This window comes from Natrix helvetica (assembly GCF_964273705.1).
Source record: "Natrix helvetica genome assembly, chromosome: 11".
Classification (NCBI taxonomy): domain Eukaryota; kingdom Metazoa; phylum Chordata; class Lepidosauria; order Squamata; family Natricidae; genus Natrix; species Natrix helvetica.
The window spans coordinates 4190303-4212716 of record NC_138562.1 but is presented as its reverse complement, the minus strand read 5'-3'; the positions used below and the strand labels follow the sequence as shown (position 1 = coordinate 4212716).

Genomic DNA, 22414 nt, shown 5'->3' with positions numbered 1-22414 from the left:
GAGAGGCCTGGGGAGTGTCTCCCAGTGGATGGATTTGGCCACTTTTGACTAACAACTTTGTTATATAAAGTTCTCCATATTTCCACAAAGCTTTCATATGCCAACACCCCAAACTGCCTCAGCACTCCAACTATTTCCTCCAAAGAGAATCATTTTCTTTTGGCCAATGTATACTTAATGGGAAACCCATTTTCAGTCAAGGAAGTTCCATACTATTTAGTTTAAACAGGGCAATTCTACTCCCCATATTTTTGAAAGCGATAGTTAAAGCTTTATTCACCCTCCAAATAAGATACGAAATTGAATAAAGGTTGTTACAACACTCCAATTTACAGAAGAACTAACTTTTGTGGGAACACCGAATTACTGAAGCAATTTTACCCATTGTAAAATTGAAATAAAACCAGATGTTGTTAAAAAGCTTCTGACTGGACATTTTAGATTTCACAACAATTTATCTGCTGTGAAGAAAATAAGACAACTGTAGTTCACATTTAAAATAACAGTGGCAGTCATCAGTGGACTTGGGAGAGAACTTGTATATAGATTGCACGTACTTCCCATAAAGATTGCCCCACCATCCAAAAAAGAGAAGTGAAAAAATTCTGTACAGACATCCGTACTTTCTCGACATCTCAAACTGTAGTGTCAATACTTAAAATTGCAATCATCAGAGAAAAGCAAAGAGAATAATCTGAATATTGTAATTGGACATGATTCAAACTCTTTTTTAAAAAAAAAAATTCCTAGACATGCTAAGGATAAACTATCTTGGTCAGTCCTTAAAACAATTCCTGGGAGATGTTCTAATTGTATAAACTTCGTGCTATGTAGCGAAATTTAGAATACAAAACACTCAAAAGGAAATATTTCTACTCACACTTAAACATTTATTTGAAAGCTTACATTCATATCCTGAAATGTATGTTCTTTGCTTGCTTGTGGATTGTGTGAAGCAGCTAAAGTACCACGGAAGCAAACTGATGGTTTTGAAAATCTGACATCAGGGAACCGTCTATTTTAAAAGGCTAAAATATGGATATGTACACTGTGAAAATAACAGAAGCTGCTTTAGCAACACAGCAGGTCAGAGGAGACAGCAATAGGCAAATCAGTGTTATGTAAACTCTCATCTTTACAGAACGGAGCCTGATTCCGCTTGCTTCCAGTGTACACCCTGTGCTCTGCTGCTTGAACTGTTATGAAGATGGTGCAGTATCTACTTTAAATGCTGGCGCAGAGGAACAGTCAGATAAGGGGTGTTCATTTATCCCACGCTGCTCAGAGCATCGACACCTGGAAGAACTTTACCTGCGCATGGTTGAAAAGACACAAACATGAGTAACTAACTTCAGCACAGCTCATTTCATCATCTCAGAGTCAAAGGTCCTCCCACAACCCCTCACCTCCCAGAGGCCTTTGCTTTAAGTGTTTAAAATCCTGAAGGAATAGAAGCCATTACAGAAAATTTCAAGGATTTCTGTACAACTAAGACAACCAGAAGTAGATTCCAATGATAGGTATTCATTCATATGTGTTATATTACCCAGGGATCAGAAAACACATTAACTCAAGAATTTGAATTAGCCGCTGCAACTGATAACGCCTGCATGGAGAACTAAGTTTGTTCTCTTCGTGCATGTGGAGCAGAAGGAGCAGCATAGCAGCTCATGTATTCATTTCAATGGTCATCTGTTTTTGGTTTGAATTGTCCAATTGCCCACAGTATGTACTGTGTAGCAAACTATAGAGAAGGTGGCTTTCAACAGGGAAAAGATCGCCTATCGCTGAACTAGCAGTTCATCAAGGGCACCAGGTAAGATATTAATCAGACATTTTTAACCCAAATTGAGCAAATTAGATGCTGCACCAAATGTCCTTTAAAAGAACAACAGAGAGAAATCTATTATCTGTTCTAAAAAGTCACACCCTAATTCTCATATTCTTTACTCATGTATTTTAGGGAGTTTAGATAATGTACACCTTTACTTTTTATTATATTATATAATATATATAACATCTAATATTATAGAATATATGTTATATAACATATCTATTATATCCTGAGGAAATTTCACCACCACCGCTTAGACCCACCGAGGGAAACCTACATTTTGAATGCTAACAGTCTAAACTAAAGAGGACATTTGACTCTCATGGGCTCCCTGTGCAAGTGCACATTCTTTCCCCTTCATTGTTAATTCCTAGGCAACAGAGACAAAGAGCCTGTCCAGCATGGCATTTCTGGCAATAATAGTTGCAGAAGACTTTAGTTTGGCTTATTTTTCAGACAGTAAGTAAAGGGAACAGAAAGACAAAACGTGTATGTATTGGGAAACAGCTTAATTACTAGAGGAAATAAAATCATTCGCAGAACAATGCAGCCCACAAAGACACAACTATAATTCCCCCCCCCCCCAAGAGGTGACAGCATTGGTCTTTGCCAACAAACTAGGAATCCCACAGCACCTTAAAAGTCATATATTTAACTCCATCATAAATGTTCATGCATACAATTCACCAGATGCAAATGCACTCCACCAATGAAAACTCACTCCATAACAAATCTGTTCACGTTTAAGGTTCTACAAGGATACTTTTTGTTATAAATTCTTTTCACTTTCAAATGTAGTTTTGGATGAGGCACAGCTAATTGGTAGAATTTCATAGTGGTAATGAATCGTAATCCAGGTAATCACATGTTTTAGGCTGGGCTGTATTAATGGGCCCAGTGACTGCACAAAAAAAGTTATTTATACTTTTAAGAAGCCAGCTTTATCATCTTGCTTAGGCAAAGCACCTATATAAATTAAGCACTCAATTTAGCACATAACTATAACCCTATATTAAGCACTTATAAGAAAATCAATAGCTTAATATTTTCTGCACAAAGTTGTTGTGGCTATATGTTCTTCCTATCAATGGTCTAGACCACAAGGGCACTAGCAGCTTCCAGCCCCTTCATGGATCACTGCTTTGTCGTGGTGAAGGGGCTTGCACAGCTCAAAGAGGCTATGAGCTAAGCCATGCCGGGCCACCTAAGACGGACAGATGATAGTAAAGTTTTGACAAAATGTGACCCACTGGAGAAGGAAAGGGCAGCCCACTCCAGCATCCAAGAAAACCCCATGGACAGTACCAAAAGCTAAATGATATGATCCCAGATGATGAGCCCCTCACAGTGGGAGGTGCTACAGGGGAAGAGCGGAGGGCGATTACAAGTGGATCCAGAAAGAACGAAGCGGCTAGGCCAAAGCCAAAAGGACGCTCAGCTGTGGATATGTCTGGTAGGGAAAGGAAAGTCTGATGCCGTAAAGAAATATGTATAAAGAAATACATAGGAACCTGGAATGTAAGATCTACAAATCAAGGGAAGGTGGATGTGGTCAAACTTAAGTTGGTAAGATTGAACATTGGCATCTTGGGAATCAGTGAACTAAAGTGGACGGGAATGTGCAAATTTAATTCGGGTGGCCATTATATCTTCTACTGTGGGCAAGAACCCCTAAGAACAGGGGTCAGCAAACTGCGGCTCTGGAGCCGCATGTGGCTCTTTCCTCCCTCTGCTGCAGCTCCGTCACTGGTCGGCGCCACAATTTTGAGAGGAGCTTCCGGGGAGGTGGGAAGAGAAGCCCAGTGCGTGAGGAGAAGACTCTATGGCAAGGGGAGGGTTTTTCAGTTGTCTCCACAATTGATAGGGCTTTCGGTTATGACAGGTAGAGGAAAAAGTACACCGCGCTAGGAGAGACTCTATGGTGGGGGAACTGAACTTCTGGTTAGCTCCAGGATTGAACGGGGGGCTTCCGGTTAGGACCTTTGTTTAAGTTTTATTAGATTTATAGACCGCCCCCTCTCCCCGAAGGGACTTTGGGACTCCCGGTGTTTTCTTTTCTGTGGGAAACGGGTCCAAATGGCTCTTTGAGAGTTTACGTTTGCCGACCCCTGCTTTAGAAGAAATGGAATAGCCCTTATTGTCAATAAAAGAGTGGGGAAAGCAGTACTGGGGTACAATTACAAAAACAACAGAATGGTCTCAAGTTTCAAATCCAAAGCAAACCATTCAACATCACAGTAATCCAACCACTAATGCTGAAGAGGTTGACATTGACTGATGCTATGAAGACCTACAACATCTTCTAGAACGAATACCCCCAAAAGATGTCCTTTTCACCCTAGGGGATTGGAATGCTAAAGTAGGAAGTCAAGAGGCAACTGGAATTACAGAGGCATGGAGTACAAAATGAAGCAGGGCAAAGGCTAACAGAATTCGGCCAAGAGAATACGCTGGCCACAGCAAACATTCCTTTCCAACAACCCAAAAGGCGACTCTACACATGGACATCACAAGATGATCAGCACCAAAACCAGATTATGTACTTTGTAGCCAAAGATGGAGAAGCTCTTTACGGTCAATAAAAACAAGACCTGGAGATGACTGTGGCTCAGATCATGAGCTTCTTGCTACAAAATTCAGGCTTAAATTGAAGAAAGTAGAGAAAACTACTAGCCTGCTCAAGTATGACCTAAATCAGGGGACTCCAATCTTGGCAACTTTAAGACGTGTGGACTTCAAATCCCACAGTTCCTCAGCCAACTGGGAGTTGAAGTCCACACGTCTTAAAGTTGCCACAGTTGGAGACCCCTGACCTAAATCATATCCCATATGAATACATGGGATGGATTGATTAAAGGGATTCGATCTCGTAGGCAAGAGTCCCTGAAGAACTACGGACGGAGGTTTGTAAAAGACCCTGACGTTGGAAAACACAGAAGGCAGAGGGTGAGATGGTTAGATAGTATTATTGATGCAATGAGCATGAATTTGGGCAAACTCCCAGAGACATTGGAGGACGGGCGACTGTCGTGCTATGGTCCATGGGGTTGCAAAGAGTCAGACGTAGCTTAGTGACAAAAGAACAAAAAAGCCTGTGGCAGGAACAGTGCTTAAAGCAAGCTATTAACTCATCAGGGGTAATTTAAAAAGAAAAAAAGAAACCCATTACCTTCTAGAAGTTCCAGACTGGCTCCACCTCCTGTACTAACATGGCTAACTTTATCTTCCGTATTCCATTTAGCACAGCAGGTAGCAGTGTCTCCTCCACCTGTAAAATAATTTGGACTGTTTGAGGACACACAACTGGGCTGACAACAAAATGTGGCGTTTGTTGTTAAAACCATTTAAAATAAGATCCACCCACTTCCAGCCAGAGGTTCTCTCCATGTACCATTCCAATCATTCTTTGCCAGTTGGATATGCTGTACAATCCAAAGTACAATCCAAAACAAAAATAAGGGCAACAGAGATTAGGTGGCACCGATATCACTGAATTTGCCAGTGTAAGGCAATGCCCTCTGTTCCTTCCGTGAAAGACAATTGTTCAAATTGATCAAAAAGGTAATAATCAGAAACCGACAACCAGAAGAACATCAGAAAGATTTGTACCGATAATGGTGATGCAGCCTTTGCTGGTAACTTCCACTACTTTATCCATCACGGCTTTGGTTCCTTTGGCAAACTTCTCCCACTCAAAGACACCAACTGGGCCGTTCCAGACAATTTGCTTGGCTCTGCCCACAGCTTCGACAAAGAGCTTAGTGCTTTCAGGGCCACAATCCAATCCCTAAGACCAAGGGAACAAATGAGACCATTCAGTCCTTCCTCCGGAAAGCGCAGAGAAGGAAAACGCCTAGCAATGGTTTCCTCCACTCACCATCCAGCCTGCAGGGATGCCAGAGGCCAAGGTAGCTACCCCAGTGTTAGCGTTCTCATCAAATTTGTCTGCAGTGATAAAGTCGACAGGCAAAGTGATCCGGACACCGTTCTTCTCAGCTTTGGCCATCAGGTCTTTGACTATTTTTGATCCTTCTTCATCAAACAAAGAGTTGCCAATCTGGAAGAAACAAAGATGGCACATTCAGGGGCAGCTAAATGATGGTGCCAGCTGCAATGAAATCAGTGAGTGCCACAAAGGTCCCTTGCAAATATGTGTTCTTAAAGAATGAAGGAAAAGGGGGGAATATGATCAAAACCTATAAATATATTAAGGATCTGGAAGACAGTATTTTCAATAATAAGCAAAATTCAAGAACATCGGAGCATAACCTCAAACTGACAACCTCAGCCCAGACCACATATGTGCCATGTTGGGCCTCTGTCTGACCACTACCTATTTTAAATACAATGAGGGTTTCTACAAACAAAAACACGGTTGGGCCATGGGTTCATCTGTGTCCCCCATTGTGTCAAATTTGTACATGGAAGAGGTAGAAACCAAACCCAGGAATTTCACCAACTCACTGCTACAGGTACCATGTTTCCCCGAAAATAAGACATGCCCTGCTAATAAGCCCAATCCGGCTTTTCAGAGCATGCGCCATAATAAGCCCTCCCCCCAAAATAAGCCCACCCTCAACTATTTAAGCGCATGCGCAACTGGTCCCCGCCATTACCATTGTACCACCTATCGGTACAGCTTCCAGGGCAAAAAGAGGGCGTGCCGCAAAAAGAGCTGCAGGCCAAGCAAAGTGCTTCACGCCCCGTTCCCTCCCGTGCAAAGAGCCCGACGCAAAAAGAGCGGCAGGCCAGCAATGCGATCACCCCCTCCTGCCTGTTTCCTCTCGCGCAAAAAAGCACTGCCCGCCCCACCCCAATGGTAAAGGCAAACTGCCTGGTTCCCTTCCCCGCCACTCCTTTAGCTAGGGGTGGCAAGTGTGTGTGTGTGTGTGTGTGTAGAAGCGAGGCGCGCGTTCTAGTGCTACCATACTGACAGCTCCGCTCCATTCCTCAACCTCCTGTCCATTGAAGCCCCTTGTAAAAAAAAAACCTCGAGAGTTGAACTCATGAGGTTTTTTTTACAAGGGGATTCACTGGACAAGGGGATTCATTGTGTCCAGGGAAGCCCCTGGTAAAAAAAAAAGAAAAGAAACCCTTCTCGCGACTTCAAAAAGTTTGATAGAACTCATGAGAAGGGTTTTTTTTTTTACCCCCTACCCCAATTTACAATGCAGTCCTTTTGGTTGTTCCAAGAAGATTCCACACCTCTGACTTAGGTGACGCTGAATCACAGATAAACCCCCAAGTAACCACAATGGCTTTCAGAGAGTGTTAAGAACCAGTTGACTGCAGAAACAAAACAAAACACCTTTTGCTTTTGCTTTCTGCCCCCCCCCCCCCCCCCCCGATTGTGTCCCACCAACAAATCTCAACTGTCAAGAACTGTCCTTCTATTTCTCATATCATCCAATACAACTGATGAAACTTCCAGGATAGGAAGCAAAAAAAATGGTTTTAAAAATCAGTCAAGTTGCCTTTTCAAAATAAAAACCATTTTAAATACATTTTCTGTCATCAGTTTTCTATGTTTCTATGAAGTGACTGGTGGCAGATGGGAAGTAAGAAGCTGAAGAAAATCATTTTCAGTGTAACTTCTGAAAGTTTAGATTTAAATTAGGAGTGTTACAGTAGCTTGGTCAAAGAAGCAATATTAGTCGAAGATGAACATATGAAAAAAAGTAGACCAGGGAAAATGGTCATTTAAGCATATGGCCAACAACTGACTAAATATATAACACTGATTAATACAAAGAATTGTTCCTATATATTTACTTTTCTCAACTAAAGACAACGGTTTAGCACACAGAGCCATTTGACTGAGATGCACACCTGTAGAAATTAAATAAGTAAATACCTCCATATTGTTGATTACTTTGAGAAAGGTGAAGGCCATCCCACCACCAATAATCATCTCATTGACCTTATCCAGCATGTTACTGATTAGCTGAATCTTATCCTGAACCTTAGCTCTAAGGAGCAGGGGGGAGAAAAAGAGATCCAAGTTGTTAAATGTTTCTGTGGAATATTTGAAATAAAAATACTTGACAAAGAAAACAGCTAATTAGACTGTAGAAACACTATGAAAATCATGATTTCAAGTTTCACTGTTAAATGGGAGAAACATGTGAACTCATTTACTCTTTTGACATATTAAGTAAAGCTTAAAACAGAGAGAAAGGCATTACACAGGACACACATCCATAGAGCTGGTTCTCTTTCAAGTCAAAAGGATGGAAGCTCTAAATTGATTTGACACATCCATTCTGCACTCTGGTTTGAAAAATCAAAATATGAATTATTGATACAAATAATTTATAATCATCCAAAATGTATTGAGGTAGGTAGACCCCTAACCCTGTTGTTCCAATCCCTTTTACAGAATGAGCTATTACTGTGGTTCTTTGGATGAAGAAACGTATTAAAGGTTGGACTTTTTCCAGCCTCTCCTCTCTGAAAGCTCTTAGCTGTGCTAGGCTGCCCTCTCCTGCCCAAGTGTCTCGCTCTGGTAACCAGCAGCTGAAGCTGCACACATGGTCCTTCAGCTGCAAGGGCCAAATCCGGACTAAGCAGATCTCTACCCCCCATTTCTCACGTAAGCTGCCTGTAATAAAGCGATCCTGGAAATCTACTCCAGATAGCCAGAATTATGGATTTCTGTTTCTCCAATATAAAATATAACCAGGAAAGCCACGTTGTTTCCTAAGAGCAATTCTTTAATATATCTGTTGGCAAATGGTTTAAACACAACACAGGACTCTATACTGTAGTACCTTTGATTTCTAACTACTGTGAGTTCTTTTATTTCCTCCTTTTATTCTCTACAGGTAGGCTTGTATTTTCTTTAAAGTTATTATTACAACAATTAATAACTATTTAATTATTACCGGTCTAATACTCTATTTGGGTTTCAGTTCCGCAGCTGCTATTTTGTACACTGTGGGGTGCCAGAGGAGATGTCTGTGGCAATGGACTCTGTTGATGGACAGGATGTGCAGACAACCAGATCCAAGTGGCCAAATAGGCAAAATAGTGGCTTGTTCAGAAACCGCCACTGATTGTTCAGGATGCCTTTTATCTAGAAAATACCAGCGCAAGATCTTTCCAGGGGGAATGGGACAACTTGCCACAGATAACTTGCTGCGCCCAAATCACCACAGGCAACTTGGTGCAGGAGAACTTCCCCTGGTCAACTCACCGCGAGACAACTCATTGTGCGACAACTTAATAATTCTATTTAGTCATTTCAAATAAATAAAATAAATATTTTAATTTTTGCGATTCCCATTTCATTCTGTCCCTCCTTTCCATCATTTCTTTGCTATTAGTGTAACTCTTGTCCTGCAGGGAGTTGTCCTGTGGCGAGATGGCCGTGGTGAGTTGTCATAGACCCTTTCCGGATGGTACTAAGATTGCCACCAGTGTTGTTAGACAAAGACAGATTAAGAGCACTGGTTATTTCTGCTAGAGGAGCCTGGGGCATGTTGCCCACCATCTCTATGTGCCCATCCAGTGGAGTCCCTCCACCTATTGCTCAACTGATGCCTGAGACAGAAAAGACACTCGGCCATGAATCTTCTCAGCCTTTAGCTCAGGGGTGGGTTGCAGGCGGTATGCCCCGGTACGGGTGTACCAGAGCCTGCCCGGAGCACTAGTTACCGTTCCGGTATGGTGCTCCAGAGGGACCCCCCACCCCCCCAAGCTCCTTACCGGTCTTTTAAGTCTTTGGCGCTTCTGTGCACAACGCATACAGAGCTTGTGCGACACTCCGCTGAGCAGCTGGAGTGTTGCGGAGGCTCTAAGACGCATGCGTGCAGGGCGCATGCCCATGTGGATGACGCCGGGCCCATTCCATTCCTGTTGGAACAGGATCCGGAACCCACCACTGCTTCAGCTGTACCTTGAGCCTAACACTTAAGTGAAGTGAGAACCAAGCTGAGCCAGATTCTGCTCGTCCTTGAAACCTTCTAGAGTCAACTGCAGGAGAAGATGGGCTCTGAGGATAGCAGGGCTTTATAGCTCAACTTCATGTTGAAGTTATACGTCAGAAACCTTTTGATTCCAGCATTTTTGAAGTAGAAAATTGTATTGGACATGTCCCCTAGGAGAACTCCTTGCTGGGGGAGTGAGCTGGGGGGGGGGGGCACACTGGGCCAGGTGCAGAAGGGGGGACTGGACTGGACTGTTCGTCATACACTCCCCCTTTGTAGCTGTAGTGCAGGTTTTTCCCTTCAGCTTTATGCAAAAATTGGCCCTACTTAACAACATTGGTTTGATATTCCCTTGCCCACTGAAACATCAAATAAAACTGAATCTATACTGCAATTCAGCATATTTCTATTAAATTCATGTCTTGGAATTAAAAATATTAACCTGCTATTTGATACGTTCCCTTGTAAAAAAAAAAAATCTCACCATGTTTCTTTTGAATGCTGTAGGAGTTGTGTGTCCAGTTATATACCATCCTGGCTTAATGGCAAAAGTTTCAATTTACACACAGAATTGCTGAACAGGCAGTATATGCGCTAACTCTGCTTGAAAGGCCAAACACATACAGAACTATTTCAATTGCTCCAACTCATGACAGCATATACGAAGCATGGGGCAGAGTTTATTTTTTAAAGTCACCAAAAGATAACGTGGTCATAACTATTAATTAAAAATATTTGCCCTCATCATAAACCCCAACAAACTAATAATTAGGGGTTTTCCCCCCAAGTTTACAGGAAGGAAAACCAACGGCTAAAAAACCCCAAAGAATTTCATTCTTACCCTCCAAGGATTGCCAAAAAGGGGTGTTCTGGGCTCTCCAGAGCTTTAGCAAAATAATCCAGCTCTTTCTTCATTAGAAAGCCAGCAGCTTTTTGAGACAGATTGACCCCAACCATGGAACTGTTGCAAAAGAGAGACAGATAATACAGATAAGAAGCACCTGTGTCTGTTCGTTTGATCCTACAAAGGTCATTCAATTAAAACAAATCTATTCAAGTCAACAAGTGGCAAAGTATTCAGTTAAAAAATCACCGAAACCACCCAAAGTCATACTGATATTTTTGATTTTCAGATTTTGCATGGATTTAAATATAAGAAAATAACTTTCAACAACCTTTTTTGTTAAATATTGCTCACCATTTCTTCCAAAAATGTAAAATTCATACTAAAAATATTGTTTTGGCAAAGAGAACATTTACAATATGTATGGTAGACAGTTAGGCACTCCTAGTATCTTACTAAGATTTTTCTAATAGCTTTTTTATTATCAAGAGCAATAACAACAATGGGAGGGCCAAGGGAAAAGGGAAAGTTAACCATGCTATTTGCACAAAAAAATATCAGAAGTGGTTTCGCTACTTCTGTAACCATGTTGCCCTTACTTTATTTACTGTATGAACCTATGGGACGGTTGATATATATTTTCTCAAATGTAAAGCATTCAAAATAAAAAACTGTTTATTCTAGTAAGTATTATAGAAATGGCCTTCCCAATATATTGAGGTTTATCCTAGAACACAGGTGTCAAATTTGCCACAGCTTGTTGCCATCATGTGACGTTTCGTGATGTTTTTTCCATTCACGGAGCCGGGGTGGTGGTGGTGGCCTGCGTGTGATGCATCCAGCCTACGGGCCGCCAGTTTGACACCCCTGTCCTAGAAGAGCGGTTAATGTCACAAGGAGACTTTAACTCAGGAACCAGCGCGACACCAAAGACTCACCTGTGAGCTCTATGTGCAGTCCCAAAAGCATCATTAATGTAAACATCTCCTAATTTAGAAAGTGATGCTCTGAAAGCATCCACTTTTGCAGAATCAGCCTTGATCTGGAGGAAAAGAACAAGTCAATTGACATTCATTCCTCAACCCACCCGCCTTTACCACAGCATCAAGGTTTACAAAAAGGTTCCCTAAAGGTAACACTGCTATGCAAAGGGAAACTTTCACTAGGAAGAGGATGATGAAGTAAAAAGCACCTAGCAGGTATGTTACCTATTCACTTTGGGCTTTTTGACCTAGCTACCCATAATGCCCTTGATTTAAAAAAAAAAACAGATTAAAGAAATTTAGGTGCTCCCTCTCCTAAATCCTGGGTTGTATAAACAGAGGTATAGAATCAAGATCACCTGAAGTATTAGTGCTGCTTTACAAAACCCTAGTAAGAACACACCAGGAATACTGCATCCAGTTTTGATCAGCACATTACAAAAAAGTTGTTGAGACTTTGGAAAAAGTTCAGAGAAGAGCAACTAAGATGATCAAAGGCCTGGACACTAAAACATAGGAAAAATGGTTGCAGGATTTGGGTTTGGCTAGTCTAAAGAAAAAAATAATTAGGGGTGACATGATAGCAGTATTCCAGTATTTGAGGGGCTGCTACAAAGAAGAGGAGGTCAGATTATTCTACAAAGTACCAGAAGGCAGGACAAGAAACAATGGTTGGAAACTAACCAGAGAGAAGCAACCTGGAATTAAGGAGACTTAACTTCCCAACAGGACAATTAACCAGTGGAACTTGCCTCCAGAAATCATGGGCACTCCATCACTGGAGGTTTTAAAGAAGAGTCTAGATAGTTTCTTATATAGGTTCTCCTGCTTGAGCAGGCGACTGGACTAGAAGACCTCCAAGGTCCCTTCAGCTCTATTCGATTGTAAAGGCAAAGAATTTTGAGATAAAGCGCATCCTCTACTGAGAATTGCACTGAAACTGATGCAGGCTCTTCCCACCTTTGTGATAAGCAGCAGAAGAACAACATTCTCCTGATAGGATCTGCTCTCAAATCATTAGAGGGTTTTGAGGAGGAATGGGGAGGGGGAAAAATTATTTAAAGGTTATTCTAGCCAGCCATTCCATACTTACTTCTTTTTGAAATAGATTTACATTTTATGCAGCAGGGTGTTTCAAAATTCCAATGGGAACAACCTAGATGTTGCTAGGGATCAACTAATTAAAACACTTAAAAGAGTATTACTCAGGCTCATCAATGTACATGGTGCTTTAGACAACATCGCCTCTGAAGCTGATGTCTAACAGAGCTTTCAAATCAAAACTGAAGGAGAAAGGACACAGCAAAGGATCAGGTGGAAGAACCACTTCATGTGAAGGAACAAGCAATAGGATAGAGGAAGAGGTTCAAGTGGGAATTAAGGTGGCCTTCAGAAGTTCATTTGCACATGTTTTTACAGCACTATATGGGTAGTCTCCACCAGCCTGCGAAAGGGCATCATACTGTATAACAGTATTTTAAACTCAAAATAGTACAAGACGGAGGCGAACTTGAGGCTTAATGGGGTCAGAGATGCTAAGAAAAGAAACTGACTGGGACCAGGTTCTCTCAATGACCTTCAAGAAAATGTCAGAGGTGCAAGATAGCACAGACACCAGATGGCTGTCTGAAAAATATGTGGATCCTAGTCAAAGGTTTCTCTTAGCACAGTATATAGGAAAACTTCATCAGATAATAGAGCATTTTGTCAAACTTTTCTTGCAGTTATTTTTAATTTAGACTCCTCCTCCTTTCTTTGCTTTAATCCAAATTCCATCTCTTTGAAAGCCAGAATACTATAATTTCATCCAAATAAACTTATTTAATTTGTAAAATGTATTGGCCACCCATCTTATCATAGGTTAATTCTGGCCGGCTTACAGTTACATATACAGTTAAAACATAAAATGTTAAAATCAAACCTTAAAACCAAGGAAACCTGGGGAGGGTGGGGGCTGAGTGTATGTGTGTGGCGGGGGGGGGGGGATCTGTTATCACTCAATCAATGCCTCCATTGTGCTGTTCCCCCACTGGGGCCCAGCTCTTTAGGCCCTTACCTAAAGATAGGAAGGTTGTGGTCAACTTCACTTGGGGGCGGGGGAGATGTTCCAGAGGGCAGGAGGAACAGCAGAGAAGGCCTTCCTCCTGGAACACCGAGCCAGATAATATTAACTCTATGCACGCCTTTCAGTGTCCATTACTAGAAAGGATAAGAACTAAGAGGTCTAAGAACTGTCAATGCAATCTTAAAATTATTTTTTTCCAGCACATCAGGCTTCAAGTGGGATAGAAGATGGGGGACTGCTTGGTTTTTTTCTGTGGTAAAGGAACAAGGAAAGAGCCAGCTGTAAATGAATGAACCAACGAACACCATACTGCCCTGATGTTTCCAACTGAAAAAGTCTAGTGGACGTGGGAAAGCATTGCTTGAAGAGCCCTATGTACCCTTAAGTTGTAATGCCAAACAGCAGCTTCCTTTCTGGAAAAGATAAATAGTGATAGAACCCTCTCTTGAAAGTGTATTGATGCTTTCAAACTGGGTTGTCCCACAGTGCATGCTCACCCCATGGTCCTTTCCCAGGAAGGTGAGTATTTTATGTCACTGACATGTGGAAACAGGGCCCTACAATTGTGCACAAAACAAGTCTATAAGGGGAAATCTAACAGTGCAGAGATCCTCTCCTCTCATCCTCCCCAAAGTCCTAAAGAGGACACAACTTTCACAACTGAGAAAGCTGTCTTTGCTGCAGAGAAAATTAGTTATTCTTCCTGTTACATTAACCACAGAAAGCATGAAGTATTATTAAGAGATTATCAAACATGGCTTAAATTACTTTTTAATTAAACATGGCTTAATTACTTAACAATTAAACATGGCTTAATTACTTTTCTAATTTGAGAGGCACACAATGTGACACTTGCATTGAGGGTGACACTCAATCTCACCTTATTGCCCGAAAGATCCTTCCCTTTTCCTTCTTCTTCTACATGGAATCGGAGGTTTTCCAAGAGAATTACGGAGCCATCTGCAGGACTGGCACAAGCTGACTCGACCTCTGAACCCACACAGTCTTTCAGGAATATGATGTCCCTAGAGGTGATCCAAGATCTAGATTCAGTTTTTGAAGCTGAAAATATTTTTTATAGCATTTCTATCACAGCCTTGATATCTTACCTGCCAAGCAGTGATTTGAGTTCAGCTACTACCGGCTCCAAAGAAAATTTATCAGGCATTGGAACTCCGTCGGGGCGGCCCAGATGACTCATCAATACTACAGATTTGGCGCCATTGTCCAGACAATGCTTGATGCTTGGGATCGCTGCCTTGATTCTATGAAATCAGAAGAAAACTGGAAAGTTTAATTTACGATCTTCATTAGAAGCACTTATGAAGGGAAGCTCTCCTGCTGTGTAGGTAAATTAATGCAGAATGATCTTTGGGCTCTGCCTGCAATATAAGTGTAAGGATTGCCTCTCCTAGCTTAAGAAAGTGAAGATTCTTGAAACAGTATTTCAAAAGGAAGCTTTTATCAAGTAGAAGGGAAACCATTAAGTTCAAAGCAACGTCTAAGTAGAATTAAAACAGTAGAGACCCCTCCCATAAGTCAGAATGCATATTTTAGCCAATACACGTGTGAAGATGTTTCCTTTACCAACTGCCCTGAGAACCGGATAATCATACATTCCCATGGTTATCTTCCGTTAGACATTAAAGTGAACCGTCCCACATGGCCAACATAAACATTCCCCAAAAGGTGAGGGCATCTCAAGGTGCTTTGGTGCCAGGAAACCAGTTGTAAAATCTCAGTTGTCACAGGCACTGCTGATAAATCGGCTCCAAGGCCCCTCTCCTCCCAAATAATGGCAGCATCACTTTTAGGGATCTGACAAATGAGAGTCTGTGGCCATGAGCCACGGTGGCGCAGTGGTTAGAGTGCAGTACTGCATACTACTTCTGCTGACTGCAATTTGGCAGTTCGAGTCTCCCCAGGCTCAAGGTTGACTCGGCCTTCCATCCTTCCGAGGTGGGTAAAATGAGGACCCAAATTGTTGGGGTAAATCGCTTAAAGAGAGCTGCAAAGCACTGTGAAGCGGTATGTAAGTTAAGTGCTATTGCTGTGGGTCATGAATAGACAATGAAGCTTACAAACGCTTAGGACTGTAGTTCCATAAGTAACAGCCAACATGCCCGCCTGTTAGTAACCAAATTACAGGCAATCCTCAACTTACAACCACAATTGAGCCCAAAATTTCCACCGCTAAGCAAGACAGTTGTTAAGTGAATTTTTACAACTTTCTTGCCACTGTTACTGTGAATCACTGCAGTCGCTAAGTTAGTAACACGGTTGTTAAGTGAATCCGGCTTCCCCACTGACTTTGCTCATCAGGTCACAAAAGGTGACTGTGTGACCTCAGGACACAGCAAGTGTCACCAAGACGAGCCAGCTGTGAGGCATCAGATGTTTGATCACGTGGCCATAGGAATAATGAAATGGTCATTAAGTGTGAAAAACAGCCATGTCACTTTTTTTAGTGCCGTTGTAACTTTGAATGGTCACTAAATGAATGGTTGTAAGTCAAAGACTACCTGTATAAACCAAAACATCTAAGGGCCACCAATTTGTGCTATACATTATACCATCACATGGTCTCTTGCCATCAAAATCCTACCTATTGAATCTTCTTCTGCTCACTAAATTTGTACATCTTGAACTACAGGATGGACTTTGTGATCAGTACGATCTAATTCAGAAGTTTCAGTAATCCTGCCACACGTAAACCATTTTGATCCCATAAACATTATCATAGCCATTTGATGCACAAAAGAGGAGCTCTTGTGCAAGTTGACTATATATTTATTCTTGTGATTGTAACGCTACAAAAAGACGTTTTCAAATGATTGCTTAAAAACGATTGCTCAATAAATAAAGATTTCCTATCACTTAAAAGAGGGACATGGTGGCTCAGTGGCTAAGACGCCGAGCTTGTCGATCAGAAAGGTCAGCAATTCGGTGGTTCAAATCCCTAGTGCCGTGTAACGGAGTGAGCTCCCATTAGTTGTCCCAGCTTTTGTCAACCTAACAGTTCGAAAGCATATGTAAAAAAAATGCAAGTAGAAAAACAGGGACCACCTTTGGTGGGAAGGTAACAGGGTTCTGTGCGCCTTCGGGGTTGAGTCATGCTAGCCACATGACCCCAGAGACGTCTTCAGACAGCACTGACTCTTTGGCTTTGAAACGGAGATGACTAGCATATATGTGAGAGGGGAACCTTTACCGTTATCACTTAAAAGCAAAAGTTTGTTTTGCATCCAACCACCCTAAATTTTGAACCTGCACCACAGGTAGGATTCAACTCATTAAGCCAAAAGAAAGATGCTCTCTCGGGAGAAATTTTGTACGCATATTTGGAGCCACCTTGCCTTGCCTTCTTTTGTCAGCCTAACAGAAAGATGCACAACACAGCATACATAATATTAAAAGGAAAGGAAAGTAGAATTGGAAATTCTAAATTGGAATTTAGAATGCATCTTTATGCTTAAACGTTATCCAGAAACAAGGAGAAGTTTCATATGAAATCAGATCTATTGTTGTCAAGTCTGACAAACTTGATAGAACAAACAAACCAGCAAAATATTAGAAAGCCTGATTTGGAGATATTATTATTGATGCTTTTAACAGATCAACAGAGTTGGAAGGGACCTTGTAAGTCATCTAGTCCAACCCCCAGCCCAAGAAGGAGACCCTAGACCATTGCTGACAGATGGCAGTCCAGTCTCTTCTTGAAACTCATCTTAAAACTAAAATAAAAAACCCCTATGGTCTCATATTGACTTGCAATCCATTGGAATAAACAGATCTACCCAGAACTCTTTTAAAAAGAATTTAAAAAACCCACTTACCTTTGATTGTTGGTTATTTGGTTGTTCTTCATTGGTACATTGAAATCAACCCTTAAAAGAAAAAGATAAACTAAAATTATAAGCAGATTAAAGCAATGCATTGGTAATAATAAAATTCCACAAGATTTTTTTAAAAAGGGCCTACATCAGATTATATTTGGGTACAAAATAACCAGATATTGCATCATGCTTATTTATGGTGCCATTCCTAGATACCTAATGCACTAATTAAGAAAACTATCAGTAGAGTAAATGTCTATGGAGATTCTCAGTTGTCCAGGTCATGGTTGTCCCAAAGGTGCTTTTTCAAGAGGCAACTGGACTTTCTGGTTTTGCTTTGAAGGTGTTTCTCTTCTCATCCTAGAAGCTTCTTCAGCTCTTCAGAGAAACCAGTTGCCTCTTGAAAAAGCACCGTTGGGACTATCAGTAGAGTAAAAATGTTTTAAAATAAAGAACAGGGTTTGGATTTCAGGTAAATTGACATGGTCAGAGTTTAATGTACCATTATATCTGCATTTCTGTTGCAAACTCTAGTTTTCTTGGCTAAGTGCTTAAACTTCTATTTTCTGTGCCTCCCGTCCACCCCACCAGTCTTTTAATACATAAAGTAGGGGGTAAATATGTGAATAAGACCTACTGGCCAGCTTTTAAAGGCCGTTAATTACTTCAGTCTTAGCTAGAACTGAGTATTGTCCCTGCTCTACACTGCTTGAAGGAGCTTCAGAGTCCATTTTTACAAAGTCATGCTTTCTGCCTCAAAGTGGAAGCGACAGGAAATTATGTTGAACAATATAAGTACAAAGACACAGGTTGCAAAGTTGAATTTTGTCTTGAGCAATTGAAAAAATCAATTTCAGGAGATGTCTTGGCTCTGAATATATGATCTCAAAATAATAATCCCTATATTTTCAAAGAGTCAAATGAAGCAACAGACCTTTTTTCACTTAATTAACTCTAGCATGTAAACACTATTTAATATAGTAGTTAAATAAAAATTGGAAACTGTAACTGAAGCAAGAATAATTATTTGATGTGGACAACTTAAGCATGTAGAAAAGGCAAATAATTCAAATAAATTTAAATATTAACTGGATATCAATTTAGGCTATAAATGTAGATGTGAGATGGAGAAGGTGCTAAATGAAGAGAAGAGGTGTTGACCTCTGCCATCTGAATCTAGTCTCCATTACTCCATAGGATCAGAAATCTGAAATGGGAAACCCAGTGAATCAGATTCTCAAACTCTGTCAGAACAGAAGGGGAAGTACACCCCCCCTTTTCTTTTCTTTTAAAGTGGAAGGACTTCGATCCAGATTGCAAATCAACAAACACTGAGCATTAGTATAAATCATTTTGAGAAAGAAAAAAATGAATCTATGAATTATGTCAATGCACATTGTCCCTCGGACAAAATGTTTTTGAAAGACAGGAAATGAATCATTGGAGGTTAATTTCTGATCTCTACTGAGGATTATTAAATCAGGTTCCAGAATGAAGCTTGCAAATTTTATGACTTGCAGATTTTATGACAAAACTCCCGCCATCTATCCCACTTTCAGCAATGCATTAGAAGGGGTTGTTGCTCGGATGTGGTTAAGCTGCAACTCCTAGCAGGCAGAGCTCGCATGCTCAATACTGAGGGATGTTGGCAGTGATACTGCAAAACCTGGCAGCTTATCCATTTTATATGTAGCAAGCAACAGGACAAACATTCAGCCCTCAAGGCAAGGAAAAATACTGGCTGTAAATTCAGAGGGCCTTTCTCTCTTGACCTAAAAGACAAAACATCTTGAGTAGGGAAATGGCTTCAAGAGAATAATGGTAGAATGCAAAATCCTAGCTAGTCCTCAATGACCTTGAGCAAATCTTTCATTTATTTTAAGATCTTACTCTTAGAACTATTTAAAACACCATCTCCATGCCACACAAGACTGCAGTTGTCATAGTTGTTGGCTTCCTTTTCAGGCCCAGATTTAAGCAGTTAGTTCTTTGTCTCAGTCTTATTTTGCTAACGACAGCATCAATTTTCAATGGCAGATGGACCATTAACTCCTATCTTCTTCTTGTGCCATATCGGACGTTAGCGATCCTATTTTTATCAACAGCCGCACGAAAAAGTGCTGCTGAGTTTTGCCCAAACCAAGCCATTAGATTATCTATATATCATCATCTATATACATCAATTAAATCAAGTCTATGGCAAGAGATGATTACCCTTTCCCATTTGCACAGATCCTCCCCAGTTCTGGCACTGAGACACTTGCACGTCAATCAAGCCCGGAATGAAGGGCTTCCTCCCCTCCCCCACCCCAAGCCCCCACATCCCAAGCATGGAAAGTCTGGTTTCTTCTTTTACCACCCTTATGCGGGCTTATTTATGAGGTCCCCTTGCACATAGGTGCTAGTCGTTCCCGACTCTAGGGGGCGATGCTCCTCTCCATTTCAAAGCAGAAGAGCCAGCGCTGTCCGAAGACGTCTCCGTGGTCATATGGCCGGCATGACTCAAGGCTGAAGCCGCACGGAACGCTGTTCCCTTCCCACCAAAGGTGGTCCCTATTTTTCTACTTGCATTTTTTACATGCTTTCTAACTGCTAGGTTGGCAGAAGCTGCGACAAGTAACGGGAGCTCACTCCGTTACGCGGTGCTAGGGATTCGAACCGCTGAACTGCCGACCTTCCTGATGGACAATCTCAGCGTCTTAGCCACTGAGCCACCGCGTCCCTATGAGGGAAGGTTCCCCCCACGCTATGTACGTTATATATACTGGCGTCGGGAGGCGCCGGTTGCAAACCTCTTGCCGCTAATCTGCCGTATTGTACGAAAAGGGTTTATGGTTTTATTTTATTCCTTATAGCGCAAGGGTCTCCAGCCTTGGCCCCTTTAAGACTTGTGGACTGCAACTCCCAGAATTCCTCAGGCAGCAAAGCTGCCTGAGGAATTCTGGGAGCTGGAGTTCACAAGTCTTAAAGGGACCAAGGCTGGAGACGCCTTACCATGCGTGGTTTGGGCAAAGAGCCCCTTGCTCCCCCTGAGGAGGAGAGGGGTCTCTTCAGGCTAGGCTCGGCGACCCCCCCCCGGAAACCCCTAACCCTTCTCAGGGCAGCCCCCTTCCCCCCTACAAGCCCCCGCTCGAGCGTCACCTCATGACGACGCGCTTGCCCTTCACGTCGACTTTATCGAGGGTGAGTTTGTGGGAGAGCGACATCTTGGCGGCTCCGGCAAAGCAAAAGTGACGTCCGGCTGTAGCAGCGAGCGAGCGAGCGAGCGAGAGAAAGAGCGCGGGAGGCCGCGGGGCTTTTACGGCAAGGTCGAGGCAGGCCCCGCCCCGCCTCTGCCTCCTCCGGATAGGCTGGCCCGCCTCCCGGGTTTCGCGCGATTAGACGAGCCGGGCCGTCAATCCCTGGGCAGGAGGGGGGGGGCGATTCGGAAAGTCGCGTTTGGCCTGGTCGTAAAGCTCCGTTTCCACCCACCCGTCTCGCGCCCTCCTTTTTGCCGAGTCCGGATTGGTCGCCATCGGCATCGCTCACGGCGATGTGTGTTCCGGTTGGGTGGGTTTTATCGTCCAATTGGGTTGCTTTCGGAGGTCCGCGGTGGGGAAAGTTGTGTGCCTGTTGGGGGGGAGGGGGCGATCCCTTTGAAGGGCATGCGCAGTTTTGCCTTGAATAATCACCGCGGAACTGGGCTGCCCCCCACCCCGTCTTCTGTTATAAATCTCCCCTTTCTCTACCGTCTCTCTGCAGGTTCTCATCCTGAACATTTCTGGGTATCGCTTCCGACACCAAAACTCAACTTGCGTAGAGAAAAAGAGAAAAAAAAATAGGGGGAGGAAGGGACTCAAACCACTAATAGAAAGAACTGGGTACCTTCCTCCCCGCTGCTCCCCCCCCCCAATTGTCTGTTATACTTTAAAACCTTTCTTTCCTTCCTTCCTTCTTTCTCTCCTTCCTTTCTTCCCTCTCCATCTCTTTTTTCTTATTTTCTTTCTTTCCCTTTCTCTTCATTCCTTCCCTCCCCCTCTCCTTTCTTTCTTTTCTTTCTTTCCTTCCTTCCCTCACCCCCTCTCTTCTATATTTCTTGCTCTCTTTCCTTTCTTCTCTCCCCTTCTTTCTTTCCTTCCCCCTTTCTTTCCTTCCTTCCATACACCTCTTTCTTTTTCTTTCTTTCCTTTTTTCTTTCCCTCTCTCCCTTCTTTCTCTCTTTTCTTCTTTCTCTCCCCCTCTTTCTTTCTATCTTTCTTTCTCACTCTCTTTCCTTCCTTCCCTCTCTCCCCTTTCTTCTTTCTCTTTCTTTCCTTGCCCCCTCTCTTTCTTTCTATCTTTCCTTCCTTCTCTCCCCTTTCTTTCTCTTTCTTCTTTCCTTCCTTTCTTCCCTCTCCCCTCTCTCTTTTTTCTTTCTTTCTCCATTGTCAATCGCACCCTGCTGTTGGTGTTTCGCTTTGATGGCTGCTGCAAGATAAAATGAGTAAAACGGGCTTGCAAAAGTCTGTTGTTGCATGTGTCATTGTTTCATTTTGCCTTTGGCTAGTTTTATGGATCCTGGAAAAGGAAAAGAAAAGTCCTTGTGCAATTTGTATTGTGAAATGAATCCATAATTACTGTTAAAACTGCTGAATTAAAGTATTGCATTCCTTGATATTCTTCTTGAAACAAATTCATTACTACCAAGTCTGCATTTCACTTTTCTTGCCCTTGTTGCAAACTGGCCTCGACTGGTCAAGTTATGGAGAGTAAATTAAAATCTTTGGTATCCAGGTGGTCAATATAGAGCAGGGGTGTCCAAACTTGGGAACTTTAAGACTTGTGGACTTCAACTCCCAGAATTCTGGGAGTTGAAGTCCACAAGTCTTAAAGTTCCCAAGTTTGGAGACCCCTGATATAGAGAGTGATTAAATGTCCATGGAGCTTCTCCAGGTCTTGGTTGTCC

At 42.2% G+C, this 22414-nt stretch overlaps 1 protein-coding gene across 1 annotated transcript; it reads right to left on the bottom strand.

Moving 5' to 3' along the window:
• Positions 1-869: 869 nt before the first annotated feature.
• Positions 870-20793, bottom strand: PGK1 (phosphoglycerate kinase 1). The gene is made up of 11 exons (XM_081964385.1): positions 20632-20793; positions 17491-17541; positions 14764-14919; positions 14535-14679; positions 11545-11648; positions 10604-10723; positions 7689-7803; positions 5712-5891; positions 5444-5621; positions 5004-5102; positions 870-1311 (listed from the first exon to the last, which is right to left on the bottom strand). The coding sequence occupies exons 1-11, from the start codon at positions 20694-20696 to the stop codon at positions 1268-1270; spliced, it is 1257 nt and encodes a 418-aa protein (XP_081820511.1). The 5' UTR covers positions 20697-20793; the 3' UTR covers positions 870-1267.
• Between the last annotated feature and the right edge of the window lie 1621 nt (positions 20794-22414).